Below are 11,694 nucleotides of genomic sequence, written 5' to 3' on the forward strand. Positions count from 1 at the left end.
TTTCCTCCATCTGTCATGTAATACAATCCGTAATTGTATAACTGGACATCACCATTTTTCTTAATCAATATATTATCTGGACTCAAGTGTCTATGTACGAGATCTAGTTCGTTCATACATCGTAATGCTAAGAGACTCTGAAAGGATATCTTGATGATTTCTTTTGTACTTAAATCATGTCTAGTGCTTAATGGATTTCCACTGTACTCGGTAACAACCACAATTCTCTCTATAAATATATAAAAATAATTTATACAGTCTCAATGGAAAATAAATTTATTTGCATTGTCAGGACTCACCATGTTTGCTTCTAATTATGTCAAGATAGGGAGAGAGATGAGGATGGTAGATGGTCTTTAGAAATTGCGCCTTTCCGTAGATAGTTATGGAATTCGGGGTGAGTGGTAGACCGTTGCTGCCGCATACTTCCACTGGATGGCTTTGCGCAAAAAAAGTCATGCCACCCAAACATCGCTCCTCGTTCTCCAATAGTGCAGGACACATGATGTTTGTGAAATTCCATAAATCTCTCTCAGATTATACGAACTGACTCCGCCGTTTGGATTCGGATTTTCTGTTACACATCATTATTATCGTTTTCTGCATTTCTTATGATATGCCCGATGTCTTATTATCGTTTACAACAGCTGTTACTCAACCACAGACTTTCATGAGACTGCCGATCTCGCTTCTCTGTTTGAAGACAGCACTGGACAGCGCCATATTTGTATTCATTCACTCTCACATGTATAAATCACACAGTAATCAAGGAGCATTTACTTATGGCAATTTATGGGTGCCTTCCATTTACAAATAACTGAAGTGACACAAGTCAACAAAAGTCTCTCTGGCACTACAATTGACAATATAAGTGTAGTGCAGTGCGGAAGTCACCTAAAATCTGGTAACCCGATCACTCCGATCAATTTTTAAGTTTTAATTAGTCTGACAGACGCTTCTAAGAAGCGTCAGTGAAGGATTCACATCAAATACAAACTTGTCAAAGTTTGAAGAAATATTGAAGGACAACGAATCGGCGATTCTGATTACACAGCCCATTCGTTTTCGATGAATTTGGATTAACGTATAAGTAATAATACATATTCTTGTTCGATATAATAAATATATATTCTTGTCGCGATATCTTATTACTCATACTTGTTGGGCACGGTTATAATTTCTGCTCCATTTCCAAGCTACTCTCACAACTTATGAATATTAATCATTATTTTTCAACTTTTTTATTGTTTTTAGATTTGTTATATTTTGTTGTTATAATTAAAAGCACGCATTATTTATGAATAAAATAATAATAATTGTGTGTGTGTGTGTGTGTGTATGTGTGTATATTAAAATAATGCAAGTTTAAAAATACTGTGTTGCTTTATTGAAAAAAAAAAAAAAATCAAATTTGCATTCCATAAAGGAAAATACAATTACAATTACAATTATTAATTTGAATTTAAAATCATTTGTAGTATTTTATCAAAATAGATTTATTCATATAATTTTTTTTTTTTTAGTAGAATCTCGTCAGATTATTTCACTGGGACATTTATAATGTCTTCAGTCCAGCGTGCATTTGCTCACAAATTAAGCAAACAACATGCTGCTGATGTAAGGCGGCAAATTGCTACTTCTACTTCCTATTCCCGTGATTTATCCAAAAGTGGTAGTAGTATATCAGGATTTTCTTCTACAGTAAGCATACAGTTTTCTTTGGAAAACTAAAACGTGAAAATATTATAACTAATTTTGAAATAAATTATTTAATCATTAAGTAAAATATTTAACCATTATGTAGATGTCATTATGCGAGGTATTAGAACCACTTGATTATGAAGAATTCTTAGGACAACACCAGTCAGTGCTAGATCGTGATCCTTTAAAACCAATACTAGATTTTCCCCCAGGAGATGTTGAATTGAGAGTTGTAAAGAGGAAAATTCGAACAGAGGAGTCAGTAGTACCACATGAATCAATGTAAGAATAAATAATTGAAGCGTTATCAATTATTATATATTATTTAAAATTTGTGTATACAGTAAATGTATAATAATACAATAAATGTAAAATAAATGTGATAAAATCTATTCTTTATTTTAATTATTTGGCTTTCAGAGATACCGTATCACCTTATGTGAAAAGATGCATTGAAAGTTTTACTTCAGATTGGATCATAATACATCGCAAATATAAAGGGAGAATTTCACCTATTGCCAGAGACAGATTACTTCAGGATACACCTAGACAAGATTTTGAGGTATTTAGTTAGAGATAATGAATTAGTGTGTGATGTGAGCAGGAATAAAAGTAAATTTATCTCAATTAGGTAGATCAAGAAGATGCAAATGGCTGTGTATCACCGAACGAGGAGGATGATTTATCCAATTCCGGAGATACTCCAAGAGGATCTTGGGCAAGTTTGGATTTGCGACATTCACAACATGATCCTCTTCTGCCGACTTTATTAGATCGCGTTTGCCTTGAAACAATTGATCAAATGAACGAACAAAAAAGACTGGAAGATCGACAGGTATAGAATTGTAAAGTGGCAAGTCCTTGTAGGTTTTATTTTGATTAAATATTTATTTTTCAGGAAGCCTTATTTCCTCTTTATGCTCCTCCAATTTCTCCTGATGATGAATGGCAAGAAATTAATGTTGCTCCAGAACCTACAGAGCCTTTTGCTCATAAAATTCTCGTAAAATGTCTGCAATTAAAATTAGAACTAGAAGTAGAGCCAATATTCGCGAGCCTTGCATTGTACGATGCCAGAGAAAAGAAAAAAGTACGATATCTTTTTTTAAAATTAAAATTATAATTTCAAGATCGCATGCTAATTACAAATTGTTAATTACACATTGTTGTTCAGGTATCGGAGAATTTCTACGTCGATATGAATTCAGAGGGGTTAAAAAGAATGCTTGGAGGACACATTGCTTATAGCGATGCAAGTACTTTAGCCAGAAGTTGTGTTTTGAGCATTAGCAAACCCAGTCCTGATTTGTTTCTTGTCGTACGGCTAGAAAAAGTATTGCAAGGTGATATATCGGAATGTGCCGAACCATATTTACGTGAAGATAAAAATAAAGATAAAGTAAGAAAATAAGAAGAGATAATAATGAGATTCAAAATAATAATTTTTTTATACATTATTGTTTTATTCTTTTTCTTAGGTTAGAGCTGCCGCTGCCGCTGCATGTGAACGCCTTGGTCGTTATAGAATGCCTCTCGCATGGACTGCAATTCATCTGTCTGGTGTAATTGGTGGTGGTGGTGACACGGACAGCACTGGCAGCGCTGGATCCTTAGACAGAAAATCGGGAGGTCTGGAACAGTGGCGAAAGAAAGTGGAACCACCGACGCGACGAGGTTCGCTAGAAAGACGGAGTTCAGACAAAAGACGCAGTTGGTCACCAGACGATTTTGCCAATTGTCTCGATAATTTTAGGTTTGTATAATACTCCATTTTTTACAATGAGCTTTTATGACCAAAGTAACATCTTGATATTCTTACAGGCCTATTACTTTAACAGTTTCGAGCTTTTTCAAACAGGAAAGCGAACGACTTCGCGATGAAGATCTTTATAAACTTTTGGTTGAATTACGAAGACCTGGATCTAACTTAAAACGATTAAAATGTTTACCAGGGATATTGAAATTGGATCTCAGTCCCAGACCTGAAGAGCTGCCGAGGTGTCTCGATCCTGATCTTAGAAGATTAATTCCATATCCGGATGAAAAGAGTCGACCTGTTAAGGAAATACTCGAGTTTCCAAGCGAAGTTGTTTCGCCAGATTTAACATATCGTAATCTCCTTTATCTTTATCCTAAGGTGTATATCAAATAAAATTATATGATCAATTATTTTTTATTAATTACACGATATTAGAATTATATTCTGTTATTCGTAGGAAGCAAACTTTAGTTCTAGAACTGGCTCAGCTCGCAATATTGCTGTAAGAATTCAGCTTATGGGAGGTGAGCAAGAAGCCGACGCGCTCACAGCTATCTTTGGTAGATCATCATGTCCCGAGATGACGCACGAATATTTCACTTCCGTGTCATATCATAACAAGAATCCAAACTTTTATGATGAAATCAAGATGAGGTTACCCGCAGATTTAAGTGCGAAACATCACTTATTGTTCACTTTTTATCACATTAGTTGTCAGAAGAAAGTGGAACAACCAAATGTCGAAACAGCAGTCGCATATACAGTAAATTTCAATCAATAATTAATAAAACTAGTAGATCAATAATTTGATTGATGTATTGAATATATAAAACTATTTATAGTGGCTACCGCTTTTAAGAGATGGTCATCTCCAATCAGGCGAATTCAGTTTGCCTGCTATGCTGGATCCACCACCTGCAAATTATTCCTATATTGCTCCTGATGTTCTTTTACCAGGCACTCGATGGGTAGATGCTCACCGAGGAGTCTTCACTATCATATTGGAGCCCGTTTCCAGCGTTCATCCGCAAGACAAATATATCGACAGGTAATAATACATTATCTTTTATTCTTGTAAAGTGAATTAAAGAAATGTAATAATTTCCATATTACAGATTTTTATCGTTGTGTGGATTTTTGGAAACCGGTCAAGTTCCGCCTCGTATAGGCGAAGCGGGCATGGAATCAGAATTGAAATCGGCGCTCCTCGAATTAGCGCGCGCCTCGCATTCTGCTTTGGTACGATCTCTTCCTCAATTACTGGATCAATTACTGTGTCTTCTGGTGCGACCGCCAACCTTACCGTCTCAATCATTGAACGTCGCCGCTATCATTTTTGAGGCTTTAGGACTGCTTGTGCGAAATATCACTAATTTACCGGACGGTCAACTGGACGCACATGGAAGACATGCCCTTTTGGCCACTTACATAGCATATCAATGCTCTCTACCGAGCATGACTCACATTGGGAGCGTTGCACGAGCACAGAGCAATCCTGATTTACCCTTGGAAGATCTGGAAATGGAGATCCATTCACGAGGATTGGACAGAACTGCATCGATGCGGCAAGAATCTCCCTCAATCAACAGTCATCCCACCAGAAGACTTCTACATGAGGAACTTGCTTTGCATTGGGTTGTATCCACCGGTCAGGCACGCGAGCTGGCGATAACTCATTCTTGGTTCTTCTTAGAGTTGATAATGCGTTCGATGGTCGTGACTCTGTCCGAAATGGGATCCTTAGAGGCATTGCGAAAACTGAGATTTTCACCACAGTTTTGTGACGACGTCGCTACACTCACCGCCGCGTTAACATCCGAGGTGATGTCTCGTTGCGGCAAGGAAATCCGCGTGGCATCTAATTTAATATCGAGTCTTGGCAATTTTTTGTCTGACTTGTTATCTATAATGGACAGAGGATTTGTATTGTCACTCGTTCGCGCCGCCTGTTGTTCGCTGTCGGATGCGTCGATGCATATTCCTGATTCGGCAGCATTGTTCGCTCTGAAACTCGATCTCGTGAGAACGGTGTGCTCGCACGAGCACTACGTAGCATTGAATCTTCCCTTCGGCACTGGCTATACATCAGGATCCGCCCCAGCATCACCCAGTCCATCAACCGGCAGCTCAGGCAGTTTGATATCCACTCTCGTGCCCGGGGATAGAGCTCGCTTTTCGGAACTCAGTCAAGAATTCAGGCAGCAGCATTTTCTGGTCGGCATCGTTCTGTCCGATCTGGCAAATACCTTGGAGATACCAAATCCGATGCTACAGAATAAAGCTATCGGAACTGTTCGACATCTTATGAGTTGCCATGACGCTGATTCACGATATTCCGATCCTGCAGCGAAGGCCAGAGTCGCTGCGTTATATTTACCATTACTTAGTATCTTGATGGATGCTTTACCTCAGCTTTATCATTGGGACTCCAAAGATAAAAGCGTTTATCCGGATGAATCCGGATCAATCACGCAATCGGTAGCATTGGCCATTGCAGGCGGAGTATCGGCGGATACTGCGGGCAATCAGTGCCGCGTATCCTTGAGTTCCGAAGCTACTCGACATTTATTAATGTGTACCTTATGGGTGCTCAAGGGATTGGAGCGAACTGCTCTAGCACAATGGTGCTCCGAACTCAGTGCGAGACGCATATTGAGCTTACTGCAAGTATTGAATATAGCCACTGCAGCATTTGAGTACAAAGGCAAAAAAGCACTTAAAAGATTGCCACCTCAAGCAACGGCCACTAGTGATATTAGATCGCGATTGGAAGATGTGATTCTTGGTCAGGGAAGTGCTAGGAGCGAAATGATGTTGCGAAGAAAGGAGAGAGTTACCGGAGATAAATTGAGATGGCGCAAAGATCAAATGCCTTACAGGTATAAATATTATTTAAATTATAATTATAAATGAATATATTTATATAATATGAAGTTATAATTATATAAATATAATTGATTCTTTAAGATCTTGCGAACAACCGGAGGGAAGAGCTGTGGAACAAGATGCCCATATAGAAGGAGCCTTAGCGGCTGAGGCTTCTCTTGTCGTATTAGATACTTTAGAATCTGTAGTTCAAGCTGATGGCGGTGGAGGTATTCACAAATTCTTTATTTCGTTATAATTAAATATGACAAGGAAAGATAAATTACATGTTCAAAATTATGTAGGTGCAGTTGTTGGTGCAGTATTGAAAGTGTTATTAAGAGCCCTGGCTAGAAATCAAAGTACATTGGTTCTTCAACACATGTTCAATACACAGCGAGCTCTAGTCTTCAAGTATCATAGTGCATTGTTCGATGAGGAAAGCGAGCGCTGTGGGGATTTGTGTTTAACGTTGCTCACTCGATGCAGCTCGCCTTTAAGCGCTATTAGAAGTCACGCAGCTGCGAGTTTGTATTTACTGATGCGACAAAATTTCGAAATTGGGAATGTAAGCTGTCATGAGCTATCATATTGTATTGGTAGTCTATGAAGCATTATTTTAATCTTACATTTTTCACAGAATTTTGCGCGCGTCAAGATGCAAGTCACAACATCGTTATCCGCTCTTGTTGGGAGAGGAAGAGCTCCTAGCGAAGGAGCGTTACGTAGAGCCTTGAAAACAGTGTTGGTATATGCCGAGAGAGATACAGAGCTTGCAGACACGAGTTTTCCTGAACAAGTGAAGGATCTACTATTCAATCTTCATATGATTCTCTCTGATACTGTTAAGATGAAGGAATTCCAAGAGGATCCTGAAATGCTCTTGGATCTAATGTATAGGTAAGATTTTTGAATCTTTATTAATGATAATAATTTAATTTGTATTTTTAAAGCCTAACGAGCTTTAAATTAAAGAATATATCTAAATTTTCTTTAGAATCGCCAAGGGTTATCAAGGATCACCTGATCTTCGTCTGACTTGGCTCGCAAACATGGCACAGCAGCACATGGAAAGGAAAAATCACACAGAAGCAGCAATGTGTTTAGTGCATAGTGCCGCTCTGGTAGCGGAATATCTTCATTTGTTAGAACCTGGTGGCGGTGGTCGGCCTGTAGGAGCCGTCGCTTTGAATGCTGTGACACCGAATGCTTTAGAAGAAAGTGCTGTCGGCGATGATGTATTAGCTAGGAGGGAAGAAGGACTTTGCTTAGGCCCTGATTTTTCAGAAAGTGGATTAGCAGGTTTATTAGAGCACGCGGCTAGCTCTTTTCATGCAGCTGGAATGTATGAAGCTATTCCTGACGTCTATAGGGTGTTGTTACCTATAGCGGAAGCTGCACACGACTACAAAAAATTAGCTAATATTCACGGGTAAGAAATTATTAGTATATGATAATATATTAGTATATGATATAATAATATATGATAGAGAAAATATCTTTGTATTTCAAATTTACATGATACTTTTTGGGGATTTTTTTTTTTAGTAAACTTCACGAGGCATATACGCGTGTAGAACAATTGGCCGGCAAACGTGTCTTCGGAACATACTTTAGAGTTGGTTTCTACGGCGCCAGATTCGGTGATCTCGCCGGCGAAGAATTTGTTTACAAAGAACCCACCTTGACGAAACTCCCGGAGATATTCTCGAGACTCGAGAACTTTTATGCCGAAAGATTTGGCGCGGATAATATAGTTATAATAAAGGATTCAAATCCTGTGGATCCTAGCAAGCTGGAACCAGATAAAGCTTATGTACAGATCACTTATGTAGAACCGTATTTTGAAGCACACGAGCTTAGACACAGACCAACAGTTTTCCATCGAAATTTCAATATAAGTGAGTTGATTAAGATAAATATTTCATTTTGCTGTTACAAATAATTTTGAAATTATTTTTATGATGGCTTTGTTTTTAGAACGATTTGTTTATGCGACACCTTTTACTCCTGGTGGCAAAGCACATGGCGAGTTACGCGAACAATGCAAACGGAAGACTATATTAACGGTGGCGACACATTTCCCGTATTTGAAAACCAGAATTCGAGTCGTAGCTCGAAAACAGATAGTCCTAAGTCCTATTGAAGTAGCAATTGAAGACATACAGAAGAAGACTGCCGAGGTATCGATTGCTCCTTGACGCTTTATTTTTAATTTTATAAATACATGTAATACATTTTTTGTATATATCTTAATTAGGTGGCCGCTGCGACTATTCAAGAACCACCCGATGCAAAGATGCTGCAAATGGTCCTTCAAGGTTGCATTGGGACGACGGTTAATCAAGGACCTGCTGAAGTAGCGGTCGTATTTCTTTCCGGTTTGCGCGAACAAAATGCGCAACCAAGCAGACTGCAACACAAGCTTCGTTTGTGTTTCAAAGATTTCCAAAAAAAATGTCTCGATGCTTTGCGGCGTAACAAGAATTTGATTGGTCCCGATCAGCGGGATTATCAGCGGGAACTGGAGAGAAATTATCAAAGATTAACTGAGAGATTGGCACCTCTCATTGCTTGGAGGTAAAAAATTTAATTAGAGACACGTTTTTTTTAAGTTTTTCATGTTAAAGAAATTTGTACTACATATAGCGGACCATCTTTAATTAATCAGCAAGCTGTACCATCAACTCCTCCACGCTGGTAAGGAAATGAAAGGACACTGCCATAGAAGCTTACCAAAGACTACAGTATCCAATTATTACATTGTCATTTAGCACATAGAAAATTTTACTTATAATCACTATATATTGTGAAAAATATTCGTATGTTGAATCCTTGCTTTATAATTGAAAAATTATTCCAAATTATTTGTAAAGTAAATATCTATTTAGCCAGAAGATTAGTTATTAAGTGTTATGAATTATATTATTTATTTTAAGTTTGATAAAATTTCGACACACAATTTAAAATGACTACAAATATGATACATATGTATGTTCATATATAATATATATAAATTCATATTGAATTATTCAAGCATCAAAGATCTTCAACCGTTATGAGCCTTTAATTCGTACATTGTTAGAATGTAACAACGAGTTTCCTTTACATGTAAATGAAGCTTATGGTTATGGACGAAATTAAAAGTAATGAATAATTTAACTGAAAATTAAGTTACAATAGTTACTTAAATGTAATGAAAGTATATTAAATTTATGAAAAATACATTAAATTTCATGTACAGATACACAAATATACTTTTCAGTTATAAATACATTACATTTAATGTAATATCATGAAATTTAATGTACTTATATGAATTTTTAACAGTGTATGTCTTATTGATTGTGTTCTCACATGTATGATCTAATAAATTTCTTATTGTTTATATTATTTATATTATGAATTTTATATACATGTTATGAATTATTAAATAAATTGTTTTTTGTTTATAAATAAGAATAGGATAAGAATAGTATTATAAAATTGCCAGATTTTGTTAATATTAAAAACTTAAACGGTTTTATAAAACAAGGATTCAATGTAATTTTTTTATTACAGGGACTTAGATCAACATATTTCGGTCCGAGGCTAAATCCAACTTTTGTTTTTTTCGTCCTTTACCGTAACTGTTACCGATTTCGATTCATTTCGATCTTTTTCGATTTCAGTTTTTGGTAATTACACACTTGTAACGATTATATTATCGTTATCATTTAAAAAAACCAAAAAAAGTGGGTACTCGGGCCATAACCGTAATCGGTTTTTCATTCCGAAATGTAATTTCCGAATCTCTGCTTTTTTTACAATTGAAATTTTATACTTATGAGTACTTAAGTATTATAATACATTGTGACCGTCACATAGATTTAAATATGGCCGTACTGTATTTAAAATTTGTATTTTTTTATAATTGATAAACGTATTTGTATATATCAAGTAATTTTTCTCTATTTAGTATTTTTGTAAATTTTCTATTTACATACACATGTTTATTTATTAAATTCATTAAAAATGCAATGTTGTGTTAAATATTAAGCGCTTGCATGTATTACACAGTATAACACATTCCCTTCCGTGAAAAAATCAAAGAGAAAGTAGATGTAAAAAAAATATCCATGTCTCATTTTACCAGATCAAGTTAACATTTTTTATGCAGCCATTTATCGTATTTGATTCATATTGGCTTTTTACAATTGTTTTAAATTATATAATAATTTTTTAAAATAATTTTTTAAAATATTTGACATTTTTGCATGTGAAATTATGCAATGAACCCGATACAAAAAAAAATAACTGAGAATTTTTTTTTTTTTCATATATTTTTCATATATTTTCCAATTTTTTGTATAATAATAATAATAATAATAATAATAATAATAATAATAATAATAATAATAATCTTTTCCTTTGAAGCGTTTCTCAATGATCGCTCTTGGTGAAAATGTTCACCATGTTCATCACTGAATTCACCCAAATTTGGAAAAAATCCAAATGATTGTGAAGAAAGTGTATTTGAACATGTTAATTTTCATTGCATGAAAAACCGAAATTATTTAGTTAGCAACAATTTTTTTGTAATCGGCTTTTTTATTGCTCAGAAAATTTTCGATAATGGCTACCAGTAAGTCAGTACCGAGACACGGGTATGCTTTCCTAACATCTACTTTCAAAATCTCTTTGAATTTTTCATGGGAGGAAACCTGTGCTATACAGTATTATAAAAAGACATTTGATACTTAAAAAACGTTAACGACTTGATCTAGTAAAATGCCGAGATATGGATATTTTTTTTTATATCTACTTTCAGAATCTCTTTGATTTTTTCATGGGAAGAAAAAAAATCGATTTTTGTCGTACTGTGTTATACATCTAATTGTAAACACGAAAACTCTATATATATATTTCCGTATTAATATATTAGGAAATTAATTTGTTATTATAATTTATATAATTTTTTCGTTGCTATCAATATTTATTTTATTACATCTCAGCAATATATACTCATTCATAAATATAAAATAATGATATTATAGATATGTTTTTTAGGCATTCATGCGCTGTAAGCTTCATTCTGTCTTCTTTCTATATATAATGAGCTATAAAGATAAAATAAAGTTTACAGTGCATAAAAGCGCCTAAAATGAATGCATCCTATATGATTATCTTTATATTTTGTAATATCCTAAGAAACAAATTTACTAAATCTTAATTCATATTTTTTTTCAACAATTATTTACAATAAGTAAATATTTACTAATAAAAATTATAGTTAACTCTTCTTGTACCAAATAAATATATATTTATATCTAATAAATATTTAATTAATATTACTTAAATTAATATTTATTAAAATTTAGTACATTTTT

The 11,694-nt window shown here is 34.9% G+C and overlaps 2 protein-coding genes across 2 annotated transcripts in view; one reads left to right on the forward strand and one right to left on the reverse strand.

The window, feature by feature from the left end:
- Window positions 1–607, reverse strand: part of LOC108694485 (TBC domain-containing protein kinase-like protein) — a 3,922-nt gene extending 3,315 nt beyond the window's left edge. The window contains exons 1-2 of the mRNA XM_018204028.1: window positions 300–607; window positions 1–229 (exon numbers count right to left, since the gene is read on the reverse strand). Coding sequence (XP_018059517.1) covers window positions 1–229; window positions 300–504 — 434 coding nt within the window. The 5' untranslated portion in view covers window positions 505–607. The remainder of the gene's footprint in view (window positions 230–299) is intronic.
- A 919-nt stretch (window positions 608–1,526) lies between these two features.
- LOC108694484 (dedicator of cytokinesis protein 7) lies at window positions 1,527–9,101 on the forward strand. Its single transcript, XM_018204027.1, has 19 exons — window positions 1,527–1,701; window positions 1,805–1,983; window positions 2,122–2,263; window positions 2,333–2,536; window positions 2,600–2,791; window positions 2,876–3,100; window positions 3,180–3,454; window positions 3,523–3,838; window positions 3,918–4,223; window positions 4,303–4,508; window positions 4,576–6,339; window positions 6,428–6,555; window positions 6,631–6,893; window positions 6,966–7,225; window positions 7,323–7,757; window positions 7,874–8,226; window positions 8,306–8,508; window positions 8,586–8,905; window positions 8,975–9,101. Exons 1-19 carry the CDS (start codon window positions 1,561–1,563, stop codon window positions 9,027–9,029), a joined length of 5,967 nt encoding a protein of 1,988 aa, XP_018059516.1. The 5' UTR covers window positions 1,527–1,560; the 3' UTR covers window positions 9,030–9,101.
- The last annotated feature ends 2,593 nt before the right edge of the window (window positions 9,102–11,694 follow it).

Source organism: Atta colombica, unplaced genomic scaffold (assembly GCF_001594045.1).
Source record: "Atta colombica isolate Treedump-2 unplaced genomic scaffold, Acol1.0 scaffold12, whole genome shotgun sequence".
In the NCBI taxonomy this organism is placed as follows: Eukaryota; Metazoa; Arthropoda; class Insecta; order Hymenoptera; family Formicidae; genus Atta; species Atta colombica.